General features: G+C 40.8%; 4 protein-coding genes and 2 long non-coding RNA genes across 6 annotated transcripts; 3 read left to right on the top strand and 3 right to left on the bottom strand.

The window, feature by feature from the left end:
* Positions 1–43: 43 nt before the first annotated feature.
* Positions 44–3,503, top strand: LOC124195332 (GATOR complex protein WDR24-like). The gene is made up of 11 exons (XM_046589684.1): positions 44–330; positions 398–514; positions 579–694; positions 760–866; positions 939–1,155; positions 1,246–1,494; positions 1,566–1,711; positions 1,781–2,345; positions 2,407–2,931; positions 3,014–3,233; positions 3,303–3,503. The coding sequence occupies exons 1-11, from the start codon at positions 240–242 to the stop codon at positions 3,398–3,400; spliced, it is 2,451 nt and encodes an 816-aa protein (XP_046445640.1). The 5' UTR covers positions 44–239; the 3' UTR covers positions 3,401–3,503.
* Positions 3,504–4,043: 540 nt separating this feature from the next.
* On the bottom strand, positions 4,044–5,034 carry LOC124195333 (centrosomal protein 43-like). Its single transcript, XM_046589685.1, has 4 exons — positions 4,882–5,034; positions 4,771–4,824; positions 4,358–4,706; positions 4,044–4,295 (listed from the first exon to the last, which is right to left on the bottom strand). The coding sequence occupies exons 1-4, from the start codon at positions 4,960–4,962 to the stop codon at positions 4,078–4,080; spliced, it is 702 nt and encodes a 233-aa protein (XP_046445641.1). The 5' UTR covers positions 4,963–5,034; the 3' UTR covers positions 4,044–4,077.
* Positions 5,035–5,231: 197 nt separating this feature from the next.
* Positions 5,232–6,585, top strand: LOC124195359. The gene is made up of 3 exons (XR_006875158.1): positions 5,232–5,706; positions 5,857–6,119; positions 6,180–6,585. It is a non-coding gene; the product is annotated as an uncharacterized LOC124195359 (long non-coding RNA).
* A 1,286-nt stretch (positions 6,586–7,871) lies between these two features.
* LOC124195385 lies at positions 7,872–9,156 on the bottom strand. Its single transcript, XR_006875165.1, has 3 exons — positions 8,751–9,156; positions 8,338–8,600; positions 7,872–8,277 (listed from the first exon to the last, which is right to left on the bottom strand). It is a non-coding gene; the product is annotated as an uncharacterized LOC124195385 (long non-coding RNA).
* A 63-nt stretch (positions 9,157–9,219) lies between these two features.
* Positions 9,220–12,909, top strand: LOC124195384 (pre-mRNA-splicing factor ATP-dependent RNA helicase DHX16-like). The gene is made up of 6 exons (XM_046589758.1): positions 9,220–9,877; positions 9,937–10,467; positions 10,552–10,820; positions 10,884–11,093; positions 11,155–11,511; positions 11,571–12,909. The coding sequence occupies exons 1-6, from the start codon at positions 9,370–9,372 to the stop codon at positions 12,735–12,737; spliced, it is 3,042 nt and encodes a 1,013-aa protein (XP_046445714.1). The 5' UTR covers positions 9,220–9,369; the 3' UTR covers positions 12,738–12,909.
* Positions 12,910–20,603: 7,694 nt separating this feature from the next.
* On the bottom strand, positions 20,604–22,196 carry LOC124196091. The gene is made up of 2 exons (XM_046590904.1): positions 21,421–22,196; positions 20,604–21,305 (listed from the first exon to the last, which is right to left on the bottom strand). Exons 1-2 carry the CDS (start codon positions 21,436–21,438, stop codon positions 20,841–20,843), a joined length of 483 nt encoding a protein of 160 aa, XP_046446860.1. The 5' UTR covers positions 21,439–22,196; the 3' UTR covers positions 20,604–20,840.
* Positions 22,197–25,946: the final 3,750 nt, after the last annotated feature.

Below are 25,946 nucleotides of genomic sequence, written 5' to 3'. Positions count from 1 at the left end.
CGTCGCAAGGGAAAATTCGTTGCTTTGGTTATGGTAAAATGTTGCAACTGTGTGAATCAGCAGACGACTGTGAGATTATTGTCTTTGTTGATGTTTTGGTGTGAATCATTTCCTTTGAATTCTATACCCTTTGTCCTATCGAGTATTGTCCCCAACTTTATCATTTCCTTTAGTTTCAAAATCCGTTGATACTTATTTAAGCTGCCCAGGGAAAACCTAGGGCTGTTGTGATCATTGCGATGCATCACATGACATTGATGCAAGAGGGCCCGATTAATACTCTTGCCCTCAATCGAGACTGCAATAAAGTTGTTGTTACCGGCAGAAATGGTAATGCTAATAATATTAAAACATCGAAAATTTAGTTCTGCTCACATTTTCATATTTTAAATTTTAGTTTTCAAGGTTTGTGAAATCAAAGACACAGGTTTTGTTGAAAGAGACAATATCCGAACAGGAAAGAATTCCAATCTAAATTTTTCTTGCAATGATGCCTCTTGGAATCCAGTTGATGGTAAACTTCTTCACTGATTTTAAGTTACATGATTTAACATGTCTATTTAACTAAATTTGTGTAGAGCAATGGCTGGCCACTGCTGCCACTAATGGAGCTGTTGTCTTATGGAACATTCAGAAATCTATTAAGCTCAAACAGGAAACAGTTTATAATGATCATAAAAGGACAGTTAACAAGGTATTATCTTAAATTTTTAGTTGCCTCATTTTGTTTGAAAATGCTTTTATTGGGGGAGAATGTAGGTGACTTTTCATGGCTCAGAACAGAACATGTTACTTTCAGGAAGTCAGGATGGGACTATGAAGTATTTTGATATCAGAATGAAAGCTGCAGTCATGACATTTGTCAGGTAAAACAAACTGAAATGTTATTAAAACTTGGATCTATTTAACTAACATTGTATGCATTCTCGAAATTTTAGCAACGCAGAGAGTGTACGAGATGTGCAGTTTAATCCATACCAGTGTTTTAGTTTCGCCGCTGTGTCAGAGAACGGAACCGTTCAGTTGTGGGATCTCCGGCGCCAAGACCGATCTGAGAAACAGTTTACAGCACACAGTGGACCCGTTTTCGCTTGCGATTGGCATCCTGAAAACAAATCGTGGCTCGCCACAGCCGGTAGAGACAAAGCCGTCAAGGTCTGTTTTTGGAAATTTTACGCGTTTATATTTTAATTTTTTTCCTCAGCCAGATGACGAACGAATGATTCAGCATTATACCATTAATAGGTTTGGGATTTGGGTTACCGACCAGTGTTGGAATACACGGTAACAACAATGGCTTCAGTGGGCCGTATTAAATGGCGCCCTCAAAGGATGCATCATATCGCCAGCTGTGCACTTGTTATCGACAGTGTGATCCACGTGTGGGACGTTCGTCGGCCTTATATCCCGCACGCTTCTTTTAACGATCATAAAGACATCACAACTGGTATTGCTTGGAGAGGTTCTCCGGACGTTCTACTTTCAACTAGCAAAGTCTGTTATATGAAAATGTTGAATTAATTTTTTAAAATCTTATCTGATTTGTTTAATCAAAATTTACTTAGGACTCTTATCTCATCCAACACGTTATTGCTGATGCTGAAAGGCCAATGGAAAAGGCCAATCCCATTTGTGTCACTTATAATTCTAAAGGAAGTTTGACATTGGCAGCAGTTGATAAGAACTCCAAAAAGAGTAAAATTCTGACACTGTGAGTTTTTTTTTTAAATTATATTTTCCATTAAAATAGACTATTTAATTTGTTAAACTGTTTTGTTAGACCCAGAAAATCTAAGTCTGAGTCTGAAGACTATCCGGCCGTCCGGTGTTCTATTTACGTTTTTGAGAACGAGAAACCCACACCTGCGCAAGTGTTTCGGGATTGCGCACGACATTACTGGCTGCAGACAACGACGGGAAAATCTTTGGGTGAAATTTGTGATCATAATGCAGTCGTGGCATCAAACGCTGGTCGGATTCAAATCGCCACGATATGGCGAGTTGTCAAACTTCTTTTTGGCTTTTCCGGTTTGGAATTGACTTCAACTTCCGCGGTGACGTCAGTCGGTTCCAATCGACCGACAACCGTCAGCAAAGAAGAATCAGAGCCAGGTGATTCCGGTATCAAAGACGCTTCAACTCGACCCAGCACGAGACACCAGTCCGGAAATGTCTCATTTCCCAATCAGCAGGCAACACAACAGTCTGAGACTTTGGTAAATGGAAGTGGATCTAATAACAGTAATAGCGCCCCAACGTCCAACAGTAACGAACGCGGAGTCTCGGACACTTCTGGAGGTGTCAGCGAAGAAGCCGAATCCGAGGTGGAAGACATTGATTCTCAGGTAAAAGGATATATGGGTGACAGTCGTTGCATTTAAAAAATAAATTCTATCATTTGATTAGGTCATGCTGTCACATATTGCGAGCGGTTCTCACTTTAATACGAGCGATTTTTTCTTCGGGGATGCCGAAGCCGATGTGTTAAATGACTTTAATGGAACTTCAGACTCTGTGCAAGGCAGGAAAATTAGTGGAGATACTGACCAGCAGCAGCAGCAACAACAGCAACAGTCGAATCAGATGGATTGGATTTTACCTAGTGAAGCCTTTCAGCTTCGTCACGAAATCAAAGATCGGTCTCCACCTCCGGAACACTTTCCCAGTCGCTGCTTTGCTGGAACTCGTATTGAAGCTCAGATGGTAGAGGTAGAAGACACGACGTCGGCTCTTTTGTGTTTACCTGGATCGTCCAGTAGTCTCGGCACGACCTGCTGGAGTGGCGTTTCTAACGCTGTAGAGATGGTTTATCACATGGCCGAAGACGGTGATGTCCAAACAGCCGTTTCGCTAATTTTAGTTTTAGGAGATCGGATTCGTCACATGTTAAATGAGTCAGCCGTAGAGCATTGGATTCTCGCTTACATTGACGTAAGCGTGTACTAATTAATTATTTTTATTTTGTTCACTTCTTTTTTATTCCTGTTACTTATTATTCGTTTATTATTGACAGTCCCTTAGCAGATGTCGGTTATGGAATACTGCGGCCCTGGTAGTCAAATTGTCGCAGTGCGAAAGTGTCCAGTTGAGATTCGACGTATACCCGACCCATTGCAATTTATGCAGTCGGGCCTTGCAGCGTCGTGGTTGGCTATGTGATTCGTGCAAGACCATCACCAATACTTGTTCGCTGTGCCATTTGGTCGTTCGAGGCCTCTACGTTTGGTGTCGAGGTCATATTCATTTACATGTACGAAGATAGGTTAGATTGAATGAAAATTTTGTTTCTAATTATTCAACAGGTTGCTCTCATGGAGGCCATTTACTTCACATACGCGAATGGTTCTCCCGGAATAGCGCCTGTCCCACTGGTTGTGGTCATGTCTGTGAGTTTGACTGAAATTTTTACAACGACAATGTTCATACATAACAATGATATAAAATTTGATAATAATGTCCAGATTCTGGTTTCGGTAAATAAAGATATGTACCTTTGAACCTTACTAATGTCACTCAATCTTTATTTTAAAAGAGTAGGCGAACCAATCGATATGGTGTTTTTGTTTTGGTGTAAACAGGCACAGTGAATCTGAGGTAATACTTCTTATAGGCTAAATTGCCTGGTGCCAAAATTTTTTCTCGGAGTTGGATATTACGTAAAAAAAATCAAGTTTAGTATAATGTGTGTTAACAGTTTTGATGGCTAGTTGTTGTGTTGCGACAATTTTAACGGCAGAAACACCAAGATTGAAACCAAGATTGAAACAGCGTGCAGTACGTAACTAGTTCATCCGGCACGTGTGCCTGTCGTATGTTCACAGTTTGTTTGGTTACACAGAGGAGCAACTGTCATTCTTCTATCATTTTAGCGCCCTTGTTTCCTGCCTAAAACGTTACCTCATTGTTATTCAGGAAAGAATAATTTGTGTTTGTTAGATTACGATTTTCAAAATTTTTGTTTGTTTAACATTGTCAGCTCATAGAAACAAATCTTTTTTAAAAAAGATAATACAATTATATTGCAAAATCAAAATATAGGATAATTTAAAGTTTTTGACACCAACCCCTGATTGAAAATCAAAGCTTTTCTACATGGTCAGCAATTCCCAAGGAAGAATTTGATGTTGACTTATCCACAGTATCTGCTGCATTTGAACTCTGACTTGCTAAAAGGTCTGAAGCGGATACATCCAAGTCTTCCTCCACACTAGCCTCTTTGTTCTCATTTTTGGGTGTTGATACTGAAGATTCAGAAGATGACTGGAAATCTTCATCATAATCATCATTTTTCTGTACTATATATGGATGCAAATTACATAATGAAGAGATAATTTCACATTTAAAGTTGAAATAATACCTTTGAGATTTCCAAGTTTTGCTTCAATAAGTTCTATTGATGTTGAGGTTAGTTTTTTCTCAGTGTTTGTTCCAGAAACAGCCGGATTTTGTTCTTTTATAGAATTTGCAACCAATGCATGTAAAAGAGGAACATCAGGATTCACATTTTCCAATCCTAGCTCTGACGCCAAATTTGAACGAGACATGTTTTTATAAGAAACACCTTCACATGTTTCAGGATCAAACACTGCTAGTGTAAACTGCATGTTGAATGATGTAAGGAAATCTCGTACAAGGGACATTGTGACAGCTCCATTCTTTGATGAAGCAAATTGCTGGACAGCCACATTGCTGTTTGGAAAAGTGACCTAACATAAAATATATTGACTTTATTATGACTAAACGATTTCAAAAGTAACTACTCTGGGATACCTTAGGATCTTCTTGTTGATCTAATGCCAGAAATGTGCTTGCCCGTAACTGAGCCTTAATAAAATAATGGATTAGAAATCAAATTAAAAAAAAGTCTAATATGTATTATACTCTTAATTTTCCAAGAACACCATTATTTTCGAGAGTTTTTGCAATAAGATCTCGAAGTTCTGGATCTTCTTCTGTAGACATGTTTGTGTTTGACTTTGGCTGGCGGTTGTCAATGGCGACGAAATTCAAAATTGTTCAAATGATGAAAGCGTCACCTGGTTAACACGGTAAAAACTAATTTTTTTGTGATTGTCATTGTCCAAATGTAGGCCTACTTGGAAGTAAAATAATTTACGAATAAACATTTGAAAATATTTTACAAGATTTTTTGGATTTAAAATTTTTTTTTGTAAGATTAAATCATTAAAATAACATAATTCCTTTTTCGGCTTTTTTAAAAATCCATTTGACCCAACACAGTCTTCACCAGTGAACTGATACTGATCCGATTCCGTGTCGTTAAAAAACGGATTTTTTGAGGGCCGTAGAACGGATTGGTTTCCGTTCTCTTACGCTAGAGTCGCATGAAGGCAATAACGTTATGCCTACCCTCTAGCGCCTCTAGCTGATTCATAATCGGATTCGTTTCAGTTAACCGATTTTTGACAAATCAACGCGTTTTTCAAATCAGTGAGCGGACCCGTTTCCGTTCACAGATTCGTTTCAGTTTATTATCAACTTGTTTTTTATAATAAGAAGCCGAAACCTTTCCATTATTTGAACGGCTTCGTTTCCGTTTCCATATCACGTTTTTAGTAAACAAATAACTATTTGCTTATTAGAATATTAACCGATTTTAATTGTGTTATTGAAAAGCAAAACAAACAAAATGTCGTCGGACAAGAATTAAGTGATCTGTTGAGAGATGCAAAAGGAGTGAAACAGGTTTGTTGTTAAAAATTTGACAGCTTATTTGTAGCCAACGATTTGATTCTCACAGAGCTTCTAAGTTATTAACTATTGTTGAGGAAAGAATTTAAATTTCTAATCTTAATCTTGTTTAATTTCTATTCCTACAACTATTTCTTTGTCTAGCAAAAACTGAGAAAGTTAATTTCGTCAGCACAGCAGCACCCAGTGACCCAGAAGGAAGGGATTGTTTTGATATCAAAACAATTCAACCTTCCTGCAGTAAACTGAAGCCTGACAAGATTCATTTAAGAGGCTGATGGAAACAGAAATATTGTGTTAGAGACTTCTGTACCAAATCCATATGGAATTCACCTTTACAACCTACTTGAATAAGACGTTGAACAGAAGAACCTCATCTAGTCTCGTCATCACTCTCATCTGTGTTGGTAATTTAATGATCAAATTTATAAGTGACAACACTTCTGTAACCAGATCCCTTCCCTCAGGCTGCAGAGCTAAAGTTGGAATGTCTGTTGTTCAATCTCCAACGTGAAAGACCAGTCATTGGAGATTCTTTGAATTCAGACAATGTTCGAGTCAGAACTCATAGATATCCTTTACCAGCAGCACTACTACAGATTATTGCAACGAAACAAAAGGCTGAAACAACTAAACAGATAATCTATTCATATTTCTTTTATCTTATTCAAATTGCTCATTCTTTTAAGTGTTTGTGAAATCAGGTGGACAGGCACAGGCTCCAGAATTATGTCTCACATGATATAATTGACTGGGCTTGCAACTTACATCAAACACTTCAAATTCATACTTTGGTTTATATTACTTTTAATTGAAACTTTCGTGTAATTTTAAAAGATGATGTATAGAATAAATTGTGTATCGAATCAAAACTGTCTTCACATATCCTTTATTCTCTTGCCTAAAAGCTCGGTCCTCCATACAAACACGGCAAGTTAATTAACTCATGCATGCTGCCTACAGCTATACAATCATGCTACAATCGTTGCTTTCAATTAGGCTCATAACAATCCTACTATTACCATAACAAATATAACATGAAGCTATAAAATATGTGTAGATTCCATCATAAGTTTTATTTTCGTGGATGTACTGTCCAACACTCAAATTTCCCACCATTAAAAATGGCCTTCAGCTGCTAGAAGCTGATTGGGCGTTTCATTTTTGTTATTTTCTATAATAAATATAACGAATATAATTGATAATTATGCATCACTAGATGCACCGATTCATGAAGATTCTTAAAATCTAATTATTTTGCTTAAAACGTAAAGATAAATGCCCGTACGAGCATGCCAAAGTTTCGTGGTTTTGACTCATCTTCCCTTCCCCCAAATTTTATCAAAAATTTAAAAATTTAACTGCGACTTAATTATGAGTCGAAAGTTGGTAAATCTTACAGAAATGGATAGCTCTTGTCGAGATCTATCGATTTCTGTAAAATTTAAAGTGAAAAAATCCAACACAAAAAAATTTTGAAAGGGTTTCTACTTTTTCGTTTTTTCGGATAGGTCGAGTATTGCGCCGAACCGCAAAAACGAAAAAGTAGAAACTCTTTTGAAAATTTTTCGTGTTGAATTTGTTCATTTCAAATTTTACAGAAATGGATAGATCTTGACGAGAGCTATCCATTTCTGTAAGATTTATTAAGTTTCGACGTATAATTAGGTCGCAATTAATGTTTTAAATTTTTGATAAAATTTAGGGGAAGGGAAGATGAGTCAAAACAACGAAACTTTGGCATGCTCGTACGGGCATTTATCTTTACCATTTAAGCAAAATAATTAGATTTTAAGAATCGTCGTGAACTAGTGCATCTACTGATGCATCATTATCAATTATACCTGTTATAAAAATTATAGAAATATCAATTTAATAAACGCCCAATCAGCTTCTAGCAGCTGAAGGCCATTTTTAATGGTGGGAGATTTGAATGTTGGACATCACATACATGAAAAGAAACTAATACGGTGGAATCCATACACATATTTCTTATATAGCTTGATAAGATATTCGTTATGGTAAACGGTATGCTTATTTTTATGAGCCTATATTAAAGAAACGATTGTAGAGTCGGAGGCATGCGTTAATTCATTTATCGTGTTTGTATATATGGATGTATGGATGTCCGAGCTTTTAGACGCGAAAATATAGCAATATAATTCAATACACAATTTATTCAACATCTTTTGAAAATTTACATGAAATGAAAGTTTAAATTGAAAGTAGGCCTAATGAAATCAAAGTATTCGAAGTGCTTGGTATGCCTTGCCATTCAATCCTTTCAGCCCAATCAATGAGCAATAATTCTGAGGCCGGTCCACCTGAATCAGAATCACAAATAGTTTAAACAATGCATCATTAGAGTAAGATAAAAAGAAATACGATTAGATTCCCTTTAGTTGTTTCAGCCTTTTGTTTCGTTGCAATAATCTGTAGTAGTGCTGCTGGTAAAGGATATCTATGAGTTCTGACTCGAACATTGTCTGAATTCAAAGAATCTCCAATGACTGGTCTTTCACGTTGGAGATTGAACAACAGACATTCCAACTTTAGCTCTGCAGCCTGAGGGAAGGGATCTGGTTACAGAAGTGTTGTCACTTATAAATTTGATCATTAAATTACCAACACAGATGAGAGTGATGACGAGACTAGATGAGGTTCTTCTGTTCAACGTCTTATTCAAGCAGGTTGTAAAGGTGAATTCCATATGGATTTGGTACAGAAGTCTCTAACACAATATTTCTGTTTCCATCAGCCTCTTAAATGAATCTTGTCAGGCTTCAGTTTACTGCAGGAAGGTTGAATTGTTTTGATATCAAAACAATCCCTTCCTTCTGGGTCACTGGGTGCTGCTGTGCTGACGAAATTAACTTTCTCAGTTTTTGCTAGACAAAGAAATAGTTGTAGGAATAGAAATTAAACAAGATTAAGATTAGAAATTTAAATTCTTTCCTCAACAATAGTTAATAACTTAGAAGCTCTGTGAGAATCAAATCGTTGGCTACAAATAAGCTGTCAAATTTTTAACAACAAACCTGTTTCACTCCTTTTGCATCTCTCAACAGATCACTTAATTCTTGTCCGACGACATTTTGTTTGTTTTGCTTTTCAATAACACAATTAAAATCGGTTAATATTCTAATAAGCAAATAGTTATTTGTTTACTAAAAACGTGATATGGAAACGGAAACGAAGCCGTTCAAATAATGGAAAGGTTTCGGCTTCTTATTATAAAAAACAAGTTGATAATAAACTGAAACGAATCTGTGAACGGAAACGGGTCCGCTCACTGATTTGAAAAACGCGTTGATTTGTCAAAAATCGGTTAACTGAAACGAATCCGATTATGAATCAGCTAGAGGCGCTAGAGGGTAGGCATAACGTTATTGCCTTCATGCGACTCTAGCGTAAGAGAACGGAAACCAATCCGTTCTACAACCCTCAAAAAATCCGTTTTTTAACGACACGGAATCGGATCAGTATCAGTTCACTGGTGAAGACTGTGTTGTTTGACCGCTAGGCTTGACTCCACAAGTTAGTCTGCTTCGTTTGCCGTGGAAGATCTTGTAGCTTTTTTGCTTGTCCGGCAAGTTCAGACGGACTCAACGTTATTAATGCCTTGTTTACAAATTCGTTTCTAATAAACATTTAAAAATGAGTTTAGAAACGTGGGTTAGCGATCAGTTAATCGAGATATTGGACTTCAGTGACCGCTATACTTCTCAGTTTTTGACATCCCTGGCTCATAAAAGTTCTTCAGTGAATGAACTTATCGAAAAAGTTCGTTTCACAGACACTATCGATGTGACAAATGCAAAAGTGATGAGTTTTCTATCAGAGTTATGGGGAAAGATTCCGAGAGCTGCCCCTAAAGTAAATGTTGAAAGAATTGCCGCCAAGCAACAAGAACAAGCCATGTTAGCAATGATCGAAAAAAACAAGAGATATAAGCTGATAGAAGACAGCGATGAAGAAGGAATGGCACCACCTCCACCACCAGTAAATAAAAAGATCAAGAAGGAAAAGAAGAAGTCTGATTCAAGCAGTGAAGATGAAGATGAAAAACAACGAGTCAAAGATTTGAAGGAAAGAGATGAGTTCTCTGAACGTCTTAAACTCAAAGATAAAGATAAACAGAGGAATGTGGTTACTGTGGGAAAAGGTATATTTACTATTTAATATTTGTAATAACTATTAAAATAAAATGTTTAAATTATCTAGGTTTTGCTGAAGCTGCAAAGAGGCTTCAAATGGAGGCTGAAGACAAAGCCAGCGTTATTCCCAAACTCAGAGTGGAATCACGTCGAAAATATTTGGAGAAGCGAAAAGGAGACAAGATTAATGAATTGGAAGCAGATATTTTCGACGATGAGTACTTGTTCGATGAGCAACAACTCACGGAGCGTGAACGAAAGGATCGCGAATACAAGAAAAAAATTCTCAGTCTTGCGAAAGAACATGACAAAGCACGAGAATTGGAATTGGTTCAACGATACCATATGCCCGATGATAAGCGGGACAAAGCAATGCCTGATAGGTACGTCGAGATAGATGACCGTGAAAAGCAACCTCATTCCGAACAAAAAGTTTGGGAAGATGCTCGCATGGCCACTGCTCAGTGGAATTTCGGTGCCAGAGATGCAAAACAGCGTCTTCAGGAGAAGGGAAAAGTTCATGATTATGACCTCTTATTGGATGACACCATTGACTTTATCCAAACAAACCAACTTGCAGGAACCAAGGGTATCGAAGGTAAAGTAACACACCTAAAACCTTCTGAATAAATGTTTAATAATCTTATCCCTCCACCTTTTTTTTTCGTTTTAACTATATTAGAACAACCTGAGGTAAGCGACATCCAGAAAAAGAAAATGTCTCTTCAGGATACGAGGAAATCGCTTCCAATATTTCCGTTTCGCGAAGACTTACTCCAAGCCGTCGAAGACCATCAGATCCTGATCGTGGAAGGAGAGACTGGATCAGGAAAAACGACGCAAATTCCCCAGTATCTGTACGAAGCGGGATACTGTAAAGATGGCAAGAAAGTCGGTTGTACCCAACCACGTCGAGTTGCAGCCATGAGTGTTGCTGCTCGTGTCGCCCAGGTAGAATTCAATCAAGAATTGTAATCTTGACAAGGATCTTATTTTGTGCGATTCCGTTTACAGGAAATGGGCAAGAAACTCGGTAACGAAGTAGGCTACAGCATTCGATTTGAAGATTGCACGTCAGAGAGGACTGTTATCAAGTACATGACTGACGGTATGTTGCTGCGTGAATTTCTCTCTGAGCCCGATTTGCAGAGCTATAGTGTCATGATTATTGACGAAGCCCACGAGCGAACACTCCATACCGATATTCTTTTTGGGCTGATCAAGGTGAGCCGTCCTTACACAACAACTCTTAAATTGTTGAATAATTTCCTATAAATTCTTTCAGGATATTGCACGGTTTCGACCTGACCTGAAGCTGCTAATTTCCAGTGCTACATTGGACGCTGAAAAGTTTTCCGATTTCTTCGACGAAGCTCCTATATTTAGGATTCCCGGTCGAAGATTCCCAGTCGAAATTTTTTACACCAAAGCTCCTGAGGCTGATTATATCGATGCTTGCGTTGTCACTATTCTACAGATTCACGTCACACAAGACTCGGGTGACATTCTTGTCTTTCTTACTGGTCAAGAAGAAATTGAAACGGCACTGGAGAGTCTGACGGAACGTACTCGAAGATTGGGCACCAGGATCAAAGAGTTGCTTATTCTTCCTATCTACGCAAATTTACCGTCAGACATGCAGGTTCGTTTTTGCTTATTCAAAGTTTATCCTTTTCATATCTTTTCATTTTCTCTTGCCAGGCAAAAATTTTCGAGCCAACGCCTCCCGGAGCACGGAAATGCATTCTGGCTACGAATATCGCAGAAACGTCTTTGACTATTGACAACATTATCTTCGTCATTGACCCAGGCTTTTGCAAGCAAAATTCCTATAATGCCCGAACTGGCATGGAATCCCTTGTTGTCGTTCCTATTTCGAAAGCGTCGGCGAATCAACGAGCTGGACGTGCTGGACGTGTAGCAGCTGGCAAATGTTTCCGCCTATACACAGCATGGGCCTACAAGCACGAGCTTGAAGAGAACACTGTGCCAGAAATTCAGCGAGTTAATTTAGGCAACGTCGTTCTGCTTCTCAAATCACTTGGAATCAACGATTTGATTCACTTCGACTTTTTGGATCCGCCTCCGCACGAGACTTTGGCTTTGGCACTGGAACAACTCTACGCTCTAGGAGCCCTGAACCACATGGGCGAATTGACCAAGCTGGGCAGGCGGATGGCTGAATTCCCCGTTGATCCTATGATGGCGAAAATGCTCCTGGCATCCGAAAAGTACAAATGTTCGGAAGAGATCGTCACCATTGCAGCCATGCTCTCAGTCAACAGTGCAGTCTTCTATCGACCCAAAGATAAAGCAATCCATGCCGACACGGCTCGAAAGAATTTCTTTTCACCGGGTGGCGACCATTTTACCTTACTCAACGTTTACAACCAATGGGTTGACACGGATTTCTCGACGCAATGGTGCTTTGAAAACTTCATCCAGCATCGATCAATGAGACGCGCAAGGGACGTCAGAGAACAGCTTGTCGGCCTTGTGGAACGAGTTGAAATTGACATGGTTTCTAATAAAGAAGATTTAGTGGCTATCGGCAAGGCAGTTACGGCTGGATTCTTCTACAACACATCGCGCCTGTCCAAGACGGGCGGATACAAGACAGTCAAACACAATCAAACTGTGCTCATCCACCCAAACAGCTCAATGTTTGAGGAACTTCCTCGTTGGCTCATCTATCACGAACTTGTATTTACTACTAAAGAGTACATGAGGCAAGTTATTCAGATTGAGAACAGTTGGCTTCTGGAAGTGGCTCCGCACTACTACAAAGCCAAGGACCTGGAAGACACAACTACTCGCAAGATGCCTAAAAATAAGGGCAAATCACGGGCGGAGTTGGGTGACCATTGAAATTGACCACACCACTGAAATGAATCTTGAAAAAAAAAAATCCGTGATGCATCATTTTTTAGTGATAACATGCATATTGAAAAGGTGCGTGCCCATCACCTTCAGGTTTTATCAGTGTTATTTGCCATCTTGTGATCTTTTGGGGCCGATAAATATACAGTCTTTTTTTCTATTTCTTTTCCAAAATGTTTACGGTTTGGTTTTTTTTCCGCATCTCTAATTCATATTAAATGTTTGTGATCTAAGGTAAATCGGATTTTATTTATTTTTTTTTTTTTTACTAATTTTGGCAAAGTCTGTAAAACATCCCACGTACAAAACACAATTTACTAAAGTTCTCCTGTCCTGACGCATCTAGCTTCTAGGTAGAGCGACTGTATGCATCTGACAAGTGATAAAGATAACCAGCAACAGCTCAAGTCATGTCAAAGCTAGGGGTAACTTTTTAAAGTTCCCAAAACCCGAAGCCAACTCAGTTGAGCGTAAATTAAGTGTAGTTAGTAGCATTATTAAAAATGAGTGATCCGGGTGTTTTTGAGCGAGACGAAACCGTAATTACTTTTGTAAGTAATCTACCCTTAAATTACATTAGAAGTTTGGGGGGAGGTGACCTAAATCTGACGTATATATAAGTGCGCAAGATACGCGCAGAGCAAACAACTTACAGTGACAAGGGCACCTTCATGAGGTAAAGATTTTTAGGCACTACCATGAAGGACGTTCAAGATTGAATACATTATACGTTCCTACGCTCGAGTCTCGACACCGAGTCGCAGACTCTATAGAGTATAGTACCGTAGCTTCCCGATTGGTTCTTGGAATCCATTTTCGAGAGTCTTATTATTCAGCAGTGATTGAGTGAAGCACCGAACACGCTTTCCAACTCATGAGGTGATGGTCTAGTTCAGATACAAACGGTCAGCAGCAAAGGAAATTCCTTCGTCCATGTCTTTATTGGATTCGTGGCATAATCTATTGGAGCCGACCGAAAAAGAAAAAAAAAAGGTTTCTTTTTCAATCGGAAAGTAGGGCACCCATTTTAGTGTTAAAAGGATGTCTTTTCCCAAAAGTTTTGAATAAAATAATTGCTAGCCTTTGTATTTAACGTCTAAATTACACGAAACATATAACGTCATTATTCTTTCATTTGAAAAAAAGAGTCACAGAGATTTGGGTGGGCTTTTCTCACGAGTAATAGTCGCGGTTGACAACCAGTTCTGATGAATAACCCGGCAAGATATTTAGAAACAAAGGTGTTATTACCAGGAGGCGGATTATTATTATTATATAAAGACATTTCTTGTATAGAATTAAACATAAGGTCTTTTGCTTCTCGAGTCAATGACAGGGTTGAATCAGAAGAGTGTGTCACTGCTCCAATAAATATTTGGGATTATTGTGTCTGTTGGATTTGGACTGGGAAATCGAATTTGTCTGAAAATGAATCCCTCGCAGCATCCCTCCGCTCCCCCCTCGAGGAATAAAGATGAATAAGGTGTGTGTGGGGGGGTTTTGCTGCAATGTTTCCGAGTCGTTGCATTATTTTTATCACGAGGCCAAAAAGTCTGATGGTATTGTGAAAGAATGAATAAAGATGGTGGGTGGTCTGGAATACTGCCATAAATGACGAGTGTTATACAACAGGCCGCTGTCCTGGCTTGTTCTTTTCGTGAAAAAGAATAAAATAATACAACACAGCGTCGTGATCAACATTTTGCCCTTGAAAAAAACAAAAACGAAAAATTCCAACTACTCCGGGGTATTTCATAAAAACTTAATTACGACTGTTTGTGTGAATTTTAAAGTGTTTCTGTGGATGTTACGCACATGTCCATAAAAGGAACAGGATTTCATTTGCCATTAGCGAAAACTCGTCCTATACATGCACTATCTCATTATTTATTATATACGCTCCAAAAACATCCCATCAATGGTTGAATGAGACGATTTTATTTGCCTGCGCTAATAAGGCGATATATCGTTCTGCAGCCCATGTCTATACAGTTTGGGTGCTCTTATCTTTTATTTCTCGATCTCTTCACAGTTCACATGAAAAAGGAAATTCGTCGTCATTTGGATGAGATGTTGCTGGTGAGAGACGCGAAGACAAAATAATAATAACCCGCACCGATATGTATATATATACTGCGCTATATTGCTCCACTAGCTCGCTATCTCACCATAATTGAGGGTTTCTAACGTCAAGACTGCGCTAAAAAGCACCTAACTTTGTTTTGTTTTTGTGTGTGTGTGTTTTTTACGATTCCAACCAATAAAGAATCAGCGTGGAAATAAATTTCGGGTGAAAAAGGCGGAAACTCCGAAAAAAGACGCCAGTTTTTTTTTTTCTTTTTGCAGATAATTATTTTGTTCTCCTACATAATCTCCATTTGGAGGGAAAAGATATATGGTTTTTTCACGTTGAAATGGCCTGGGCCAGTCTAGTTATCTAGCGCTAGGTGGCCTTTGGTGTGTATTTCAATTGATGACATTTTATTACGAGGAAAAAGGGGATTATCACGCGGCCAGCGCTGATGCGGTTCTCGGTCCCACCGCCCGTCTGACACCATTCACGGTCAAACCCTCTTTTGAAAAAGAAAAAAGAGGCAGACATTTTGAGTGTTGACCCCAGCTTATATAGTGGACGTTGTTACGTGCGAGAGTGTTGATACCTCATCACATAAAAAAAAGAAAAGAAATGACCGCGGTATTTTATTTTTTTAAAAGCTCGTACAACCTCATCTGGTGGGACGACGGCCATCGTAAGGGAGGAGGAGGATATCATTCGATTTTCCCGAACGGAAAAAAAAACGACCAAAGGAGATGAGAATAGCTGGGGACGATGTATGGAGAGGAGGAACCCCATTTTCGATGCGCAAATGGGATATGTTCTGCGTGGAAATGACGGGGTAGTAACTTGAACTGCGCGGGTTGGCCGTCACTGCTGACACGATTCAAATCAAATGAGATTATCGAAGGAACGAGTCCGCTGCGGATATAGACGGGAGGAGACCCCCTTGCCTACTATAGTCACTCTTTGCACACATATCGGAATGATTTCGTTCAGAGGGTTCCGGGGAGGAAGAAGAAGAAGAAAAATAAAAAGGGAGAAGAGTTACGCAACTTCAAACGAGGCGAAATCCCCCCGAGTACTATATAGCTGCTGCTGCTGCTCGTTTCCATTCTTACAATCTTCCTCTTTTTCCTCTCCACTTTTTCCCCTCGTCGTTTCCCACTGAATATAAATTCACGTCGTCTGCCAACGTGTGATTGCGTCACGACAGATTGGATATGCATTCGGAATCGAGACAAGTCCGGGGACTGAGAAGAGAAGAAGAAGAAGAGAGAAAAAAGTTTCTTATAGACGCAAAGGGCATCTTATATGCATGTGAAAACGGTAGAAAAGAGTCGAGATAACAAGTTCGTTTTTCTCATTCTGTTTTCTTCATTCTCAACAGAGGCAAGAAGAAGAAGAAGAAGAAGAAAAGAAGAAGGAGAAAACAAAGAAGTTGAATTATTGTTTCGACGGCGGCGACAATGCGCTGGAAACCCGAGGAATGTTTTCTTCTTATTCCCATTCGTTTGGTGAATTTCTCCGGCAGCTTTATAAGAAAAAAAGAAAAGAAAAAAAGAAAAGCTTGTTCATTTGCATATCGATTCATTATCTGGCGACTTGCTGCTGTTCCAGCTGTTCCTGCTACTCCTGCTGCTGATGTAAGGGAAAACCGAACAGAAAATAAAGAAAAAAAGCTCAACAGAGGAAGAAGAAAAAAAGAAAAATTTGCAATTCAAATGACATGATGAAAACCAAACACGACCCCTTGTTCTTTTCTGTTTCTTTCTCCCTCCCCCCATGCGCACATCGCCGCCCTTCTGCTATAGCTTCGGACATGGAATCGAATTGATCCAAACGGCTTCCGAGTGTATATCAAATGCACTAACGCAATCGACAAACTAGCCAACATTAAAAATTCTTCCATAAAAATTCTTCCACAGTAAGGTAATAGCTGGCCCTCGAGCTGCGCTGGCTGCCTGTGTGGATGACGACAATGACCCAAAAGTCCCATGGAAAGCGAAGCTGGCGACGTGCCGCAGAGATTCCCAGACCACACAGGTGAGTTCCTCTGGTTCTTTCTCGAATTCAAGAAAAAAGAAATAGGAAAAAGAAAAAGAAACATTTAAAGGTTCTTTGGGGTTAGCCAAAATTGGGTGGCCCCAGCATGCCGTAATGGCCGCGCTATATCCCTTTTCCCTTTTTGACAGATTCCGTATAGTGAAAGGAACCACTTTGTCTCCTCCCTTTTTCCCAGTTTCCCGTCAAGCCTTGCGTACATATACTATCGTTCGCGCTCCTACCGTTGCCAGGGAGGAGGAGGAGAAGGAGAAACCCACGAAGCTTGAACCGGTATACACACAGCAGAGTAGAATGAATGAGGTGCAATAAAAGATGCTGTGGCTGTATTATACGACACGGAATTGACCGCTGGATTTCCCTTCGTCTCTCGTCCTAACCAACAAAAGACGTGGGCCTGTCGTCTTTGCGTGGGAAATGTCAGCAAACACCAGTCACCTTTTTCTTATCAACATTCAAACACACACACAAGGTGTCTATAGGGCCCACCTATTCAACATCGGATAGTCGTCATATATATGCTACACTATTCACTAGCCGACATATAGTGTATAGTACACTATAATACCTGGTGAGAGTTATTTATTGTGGAATAGATTCCAGTCGATTTGTCCGGCCGCGCAAAAGGGGAAACCCGCTCACTCCGCGAGATCCTTTGAATCTCAACTCCCTTTCGTCCCCCCCATTCTCCCAGCTCAGAAGAAGAAAAACAAGTTCCTCCTGAATCCTATAGGCCAATTAAAGTGATGTATTCACACAGGTGATGGATATACCGCTGGACCGACACGGCGAGAGCGCACCGACAACCACAAGGATTTCGGTTGTTTGCCACCCCATTGTATAGAGTTGGCTGCTCTTTTCGGCTCCTGTTGTGTGTGGACATTTCCGACCGATTTCCAGCCAAAGTTGTGCTTGAATGGAAAACAAACTGCGGGCGGCCGTCGGAACAAGAAAAAAAGAGTGTTTGACCAGTTGTATGTGTATACATGTGGGGGCGGAAGCGATTTGTAACGGACGAAATAACTGGCCAAAAAGGAATAGAAGAAAAAGGTTGTAAAACATCCTGTTATTTCTTGCTTGCCTTTTTTTGCTTCCATAAGTTCTACCAATGTATGGAAACACACAGAGAGACGACGGATCCCAAAAGAGTTTTTTTTTCAATGGCGTCAAGTGTGGAAAATAAGTGCTTGGCGGGGGTGAAAAAGTCGGTTCCAGCCATCCATCCTCTCTCTCTGTTTGCAGTTGTAAACTTAAAGACGTTAAAGTGTGGACAAGCCAAAGCCGCTTTCTGCTGCTGCTGCTGGCCCTCTCTGTTGCCCTACTAGACACAAGCAGAGGCTCTTGTATTGTATTTGGATCAACAACAAGGACAGCACACTTGACCGAACCAAAACAGTAGTAGTTGTTTCTCTCTCTTTATAGGGATCGATGTAGACTATATAAGAGCAGCTCAGTTCAGGAGTAGACATTGGGTTGTTTTTCTTAGATTCTATTCAAGAGCTCATTGGTCATAGTTGCCTTCCTTTTATTTATTTATTTTTTCTTATTATTCCGATTTTCCCACGGAGAGGGCTTTATAGCAGATCGGCCTCTTAGGAATCTTTAGAATCCGGAATAGGGATTCACCCGACTCGGAGAGTGACCCGCCATGCAGCCGAGGAATGGAGGACATGGAGTTATCCCCTCTTTTATGTATATGGACTGCAACTGCACCAACACGGCCGAGTTGTCTTGTGTTTATTTTTATGATCTATGCACAGGCAGCAGCAGAGGCTGATGCCCGATGAGAGCACAGCCTGGGAAGAAGAAGAAAAAGACCGGAGAAGAATATCGTTTCTCTCAGGGTTGTATACTTGTTTGGTTTTTTGTGTCTTATAACCCTCAATATTCTACACAGCCCCCGTGTATATAGATCTCCTCCTAAATGGCTGGTGGTAGAGAAGGGGGGCTACTACTCTGTTTTCCTTTTTTCAATCAGTTCTGCTCAGTCGTTGTTGACTTCTGGGAGTCAAAATTTGAGACGGGCACAGACAAAATTTCGTTACGGGAATATCTCTCTCAGTCTCTCCCTTTCTTTTTTGCCCTTTTCCATGTAATCCAAACAAAACTCCATAAATCTGCACGGCGAGATTTCCCACAGGAAAACTTTCTCGGCACGGTATAACCAACCACGACAGCGACAACATTCAAAGCAGTCAAGACATCAACAACAAGAGCTGCAGCCACACCAGGCGTTATTTCAAATTTCCTTCGCCAGAGTCTCACACGGCTGATCAATTCTACAGTCAAAATAATATCGTGACAATGGAACACACAGACACACGCGCGGAAAGATGGGGGAAAATATATATATAAAATACAAACACCATTTCGATTTGGGGAATGAATTCATTTTCTGGCTGTGTTTGTTCAGCAGGAGGAGAGAGAGAGAGGGTTGGAAGCAGAAAGAAAAAACAAGATTTATGTGTTACACATCATATAGGCCTATATTCTATAGCTGGGCCAGGAATAAGTATTGAAACACCTGGATCATCATACCCAAATCGAATGCTCCGCTGCGCGCGCTCCTTATTCAAATTTCAACAAAAATGCGCCACCGACCACTTTTTTTGTTGGGTGTTTATTTTTATGTTTTTTTCTTTTCTTTCCTTTTCTTATTTGTGTGGGGATCGGGAAAAAAAAGGGGGAAATTTGAATTTTTCTCCGATAGAGCAGAGGGCGCGCTGAATTAATTGGCACCAGCATCTAACCCCGCAGCCTCCTGCAGCGCACAGGTGAGGAGAAGGGTTTCAGATTTCCTTTTTGTGGAAAATATTTTTTTAAAAAAAGCTGCTCACCCGAAACTAAACTGTATGCGCTATAATTTACGATCAAAGTGCTGACTTTTCGGGCCTCCTTCATCCATCGGCGCGGATATAAAGGTCTAGTAGTGCCACAGCACATGTATACACAGGCTTCCCAGGATATTTATTTAAACTCTCTCCAACATGGTGGAAGAATGAATTATGTTGTACTCCCTCTCCTATTCGCCATCAGTAGATATATCCAGAAGGAATTGAAGGGCAAGAAAAGACTTTTTTTAAATAAAAATATATAATAATATAAAAAGAAACTGGTTCCTTTCCTTTTATAATATTTTTAAATTTTTAAAATAAAAAAGGGGCGAACACCACATCAGTTCGTTTTTTCTCCTTTTTCTTTACATTTTTCTGACAATAAATAAATATCATCAACTGCTCATTAATATTTCATCACGGACAAGGCCGGAGCGCGCTGTGTCTATTTGCTGAGGAGAGCCGCAGTCATCGTGGAGGAGGTTGGAAGGTTCCAAAGGAGAAGAAGAAGAAGAAGACAAGCATTCGACAAACGAGGAACATCGCCCCTCTCGCAAACATGAGGTGGCCGTTTAATGTTGATTTGTTGATTTGACTGGGCAAAGAAGAAGAAAAAGAAGAAGAGGGTGGAAGAAATCGCTCTCCGCTATGTTGACTCACACTCGAAACGGCGGGCGTTCCATCGACCACCGCGCCTCGACTTTCTTCTTCCGACTACCACCAAAAATCGACTCTCAATTGTTTGACGGAAGATATTTTTCCAGTTCCTACCTCGTCATCTGGACCAACTTAAAAGAAAAAAAAAAAGAAAATCTCAAAGATCTTCCAAGTACTGCCCTCACAAAAGAAGTTTGTCTTTCCCTTACGTATAACACAAACGTTTTATCATTTACCATCATCTTGTTGAGGGAGAAATTGTATATTTTATTTCATCTGCGCAAAAATAAATCTCGACGAAAAATGACTTTTAGTTGTCGCACAGCACAAAGTGTCGGAATGGGGAGGACTTTACGTACCCAATCGCCTCAAACCCCACAAAATCTAAAGTGCAAAATGGATTTTGGAAGCCAACAAATAAAAGGGCAGCGGGAGAGAAGAAAAATCAAAAATCAAAAAGACGCACACACACCAAACACTTTAGGCCATTCCGCCTCCGAGTCCCATGAGCGTGCAGGTGGGTCGGGGACGCGGTCGTTTTTGCGGGGGCCGGAGTTTCGGTCCGTTGGTGTTGACGTTCGACAAAGACGACGCCGATTCAATGGGTCCAATAAACTGCAATTGGTTGGCCGCATGGAAGCCGGATGAGGACGCACTCGGATTCTGATACTTGTACGGATAAGGATATCGTGGGTAGTAGTAATAAGAGTTGGCCGATGACGATGACGACGTCCCGGCAGCAGCAGCCGCAGCCGCGGGACGGTAGTCGTAATCGTAGTCGTACGGGTACGGACGATAATACGTGCCAGTCTTTGGATAATAAGGCATTCTACGGTGTGGAATCACCGGATTGTAAATGGCCGCCGTGTCTGTGTTGGCCGCTTTGATGCCAGTCGAGTGGACCAATAAGAGCAGCACGAGGGATACACAAATGCGCAAAATGATCTATTCAACAAGAAAAAGTGCCATTATCGTTTTAGTAGCTAGTCTAAGGATGAACGACGGCAAATACACGCGCACAAGACATTCAAATCACATGAAGGAGGATATGGCGACTTACTTGTTCCTTGCGTGACATCAGAACGTCAATTGCGCTCTCTTGGCTGCAGTACAGTTCTGTATATGGTGGGCGACTCGCTCTATTTTATAACTTAAATTATTGGTTGATTTAGCAATAAAATGGCGACGTTAAGGGACATTAATGCAGCGCCGAGGTTCAATATAATTTGACAACCCTCTCGTCTTGTTAGTCACATGGTCTATTTTCGGTTCCATATACTGTAAACTATAAGGCGACACAACATGGCGTTTTTTAATTCCCAGAAAATTTTATTTAAATTTCATTTCGTCCCATACCAATTGCGCAAAAGTGAATTTTCTCTCTTCCCTGAATTTCACTTGTTCCAGGAATTTTGTCACGGTTTTATTAGTTTGACGGCGTAGATCAAGTTTCGGCTATGTCCAAGAAAATACTTGGGGGCGTCTATAGCGCCATGCGCATAAAATAAATCGTCGTCCCACTTTGGACGAAACGAATTGATTATTTTTTAGGCAGCGAGAAAGTGGTCACTCATCCGTCAATTGATGATTTCACCCAGCTGGTTATTATATATTAATCGGAGTTGAAAATGCACAAAAACGGCGCCACGTCAAATTATTGATTGCGGTATAAAGAGTTTGGACGACGTGACAATCAGCTCAGCCGTTTTTTTTTTCTTTTTTTCTTTTTCGGTCGGTGTATGGCCGCTCCGACACTTTCGATGGCGATGATTCAATCCGGTATTTTCTCCGTGGCCGTCCGATTGGTTCAATCGTTTGGCTGCACGAAAGCCAACTGAAGCCAAACGTGATGGGGGCTCTATGATATCATGCGAAAACAGGATCACGACGACGATATATAATCTACTATACGGTGAGTGGTGTTGGCGATGAGAATCCCTCATTATATTTATCATGGCCCGGCTGTCCCGCGCCACCGCAGCTCGGATATATACTACGTCGTCTAATCTAACAAAGCCATTGAAGGCCCGTGAATTATAATAAGACATATGAACAATGGCGGCGCACAATCGCGTGAAATGATCCGTGTGTAAGGTGGGATCTCATATCGTTATAGAGATTTTATTCAGCGCCAGTCTCATCATCAATGATGGGCGACTGTATATAATCTTTTAGATTCCACCTCTCGGAAAAGGACACGGCGTTGACGCAAGATCGACAACTCCCAGGACATTATCGGTAGGTGTAAACCCAAACTAGGAATGTATAATAAGAATAAGAGTCACAGGGACTTTTATTTTTTTCCTTTTTGATGGCCGTAATAATTTGCGACGTCTATTCAGCGTCACATATCCTTGCAGAGACATTGACAGACTTGTAGTAAATGCGCTCTTATTATTATCTTTTAATAAAACAAACTCTATAGTTGACTGTAAAAAATCAAAAATTGTAGCTCGACATAAATTCTTGGAATTGTCTCTACTTTACGTCATTTGGCGACATTCCAAAAATCGTTAAAAAGGGGGGAAAAAAATAAAAATAAAAGTTCGGCAAATGTTTTAGTTGACTTGTTTTTCCGCCCATTTTTTCCGCTCTTGCCTCCCCTTGTTAAAAAAGGATATTCGCCGTGCGCCAGAGTTAAGGCGCAGTCATGCTGATGCGTTTAAAAATGAAAAAGAAACAGAAAAAAATGAAATAGAAAACAAAAAAATAAACGGTCGACTGCCACGGCTTTTCCGACAGTATAAATCAACAAGATGCTGGGCGAGCGAGAGAGAGAGAACTGCAGTTGGCATCATCCAGCAACACACAGACACACAACAAGAAAGAAGAACGCGCTTGAATGCCGAACATAAATTAGCGACTGGCAAGTCGAGAGAGAAATAAAAGAAAAACAAATCAAAAAAAGGAAACAACAACAACGACAATAATATAAAAACGAGAATATGTGCACACATGAATATGTACACAACACAAAAAACGTCTCAAAAAAAGGTGACGCACGCCAGAACGGCGAAAGAATGTTGATGAGCGAATGATTTTCTCGTCACTTGTGACGTCACTTGGCCAGAGTCACACAGCACACGCCATCGCATTAGAGTCTCAGGAGCCAATAAGACGGTGAGTCTAATCATCATCACCGCGCAGCCGGAATGTGATGAGCTGCTGGACTATACACATACTCATAGGTAGAGACTCCCCAAATAAAACAAAAGCAAAACCAAAAAGGCAATCCCAAAAGACTGGGATTATTTGTTGTGTTGGAATCGTCCGTCGAGAGATGAGATAAGAGATCAAGAGACGTCGAGTCATTGCCGCCCCATCGGCTCAAACAGGCAGGGGGCCTCTCTCTGGCAAACAAATCAACTGCTGGATGTGTATGCGCGCGAGCGAAGAGATTTTTCTGTTCCTTTTGCCCTTTCTTCCATAGCCGGATGGTATGGAAAAAAGGAGAGAGGTAGATTGATTTTTCTCCTATTCGTTTTTTTCTTTCTTGTTCATCATTTTACCTTGTTTGAACATAATCATTTTCTCTTTGCCCGTTCTCCTAGCCTCCTTTTATTTGTTGTTATGAGATGACTGCGCGGCCCAGTTGGCTGTGCGTCCATTCGCCCAGGCCAATGGGCATCCGCATCCGTACGCGCACGGCGAGCGTGCCCGGCTCTGCTGTGTACAGTGTACACATAACAGCAGACACATATACAGGTAGCAGTTTCATCTTCGGTAGGAGGAGGAGGAGAAGATGATCAATCCGTTGTCGGAAAAAATTCATTGCCCAGCAGAGTTTTCCATCCATCCACTACAAAATGAAAAAGAAATAAAATAAACTCGGGGCCCGCTTGATGGATGGACCGAGAGACTTGACCGCTAGAAGCGGTTCATTCTCTTTGAGATTTCCCAATCAACTCGTCGCAAGGTTGCGTGTTTTTTTGGGGCTTCTCAACCCAACAAATCATCTCATCTCCGCGGCTGCGCTGCTCTCCTTTGCCCACAGTCCTCGATCACGTCGTCATTTCTCTCTCTCTCTCTCCCCCCACAAATGCTAATGATCTCTCCTCTGGCCCCCCCTTCCGTGTTCCGGCCGTGTTGTTGTGTCCTGATTAAGGCCGGCCTCATCACTTATTCAAACACGAGACGGCACGGCAGATCTATCGAGTTAAGGGAGACCGTATAGTAGCCAAAACTCTTTTTTTTTTTTTTTTTTGCCCAGCTGGGCCATCTGTTGTTGCATGTCCGCCAATCTGTTATTGTGTGTGTTGCGATTAGTCGTCCCATATACTCTCATTGTTTGTCTGTTTATTATGCAGCTATGATTGCGCTGCATTCCCCAGAGACGGAGCAGGAATGTCTCCCACCTATAGACTCATCTTCTTTCCTGCTGCTGCTGCTGCTGGCCCCCCTGGACCCCCTTCCCTGGGCAGAGCACACGGAATGACAATTATTCTTATCGGATACAAGGAAGGTTCAAAGGGCGGCTGCGGCGTGGGAAATCTCCCCCGACTAAAACACACAGAGAGAGAAGAGGCCAATGTAAACAGGGGAAACACAATAACAAAGTGTTTGTGGAACAACTGTTTTGTCGTCTCTGGAAATATTTAACTGACTGCTCTCTCTCGGTGATATGGTGTTGGCCAGCGCGGCGTGCGGTATTGTAACGACTCACCCCTTTTATTTTATTTTAAAGGGCCCCACATTTCTCTCATTCCTGGCTTTAATAATATTCCCCACTATTGTGTGTGTGTGTGCATAACAGCAGATATCACCTGCTGTCCAACCCCCCCGGTAAGCGGCCCGCACGCAAACACCTGGGCGCGCCCCCGCTGCACGCCGAAGATCATCTCTGCGATACCATCCGTGAGATAACCAACAAACAAATGGGGAAAAAAGCAATAATAGATAAAAGATGGTTGGCCACCTCTTATTCTCTCTCTCTTACTTTCGACTACATTATTTGTACAACGCGCAAATGTCCCGCAAGCCGATTGTCAAATTTTTTTCCAGCCGAATGAATAAGTACGTCCGAAACTTCACGTTGCAATATGGGACGTAATGATTGAAAAAAAGAAGAAGAAGAAGAAAAATACTGGAAAAGGAACTCAATAATTCCCGGTATTGCACACCTCCATCTCCATGGCTCTGGCAACATTATTACCGGTCCGTGTGTGTCTGTGGCTAAATATGCGAAGTCGTAAAAATGTGAAAAGAAAAAAAGGACGTAGTAGGGGATCGAGAGAAATGTAAATAAATAAATAAAACATAAGGACTGATGGCTGAAATATTTCAATGATGAATAGTGCGCGCGGCCGAATAGTACTACATATAATAACCCCGGCTATATGGGTTTTTCTCCTTTTCAAGAGTCTATATGGCCAGCATGTTTGTTTTTTCCCCGGGAACCGCAGGACTCCTCCAGCCCTGTAAAAAAAAAAACCTCTTCCAGTTTCGACCTTTAACAGCGCGCTCGCGACAGGAGGTCCTCCACCTTCTTTTCTTCTCCTTATTCTCCTACATTTGATATACAGCAACTTGCATCGATAGACACTGCTGGGCTCTCTACTATAGCTCTACAGTCCGTCATCCACTTCA

This window comes from Daphnia pulex, chromosome 6 (genome assembly GCF_021134715.1).
Source record: "Daphnia pulex isolate KAP4 chromosome 6, ASM2113471v1".
Lineage (NCBI taxonomy): Eukaryota > Metazoa > Arthropoda > Branchiopoda > Diplostraca > Daphniidae > Daphnia > Daphnia pulex.
Note: the sequence above shows the minus strand (reverse complement) of the source record. Positions and strands in the feature narration are given on the sequence as shown.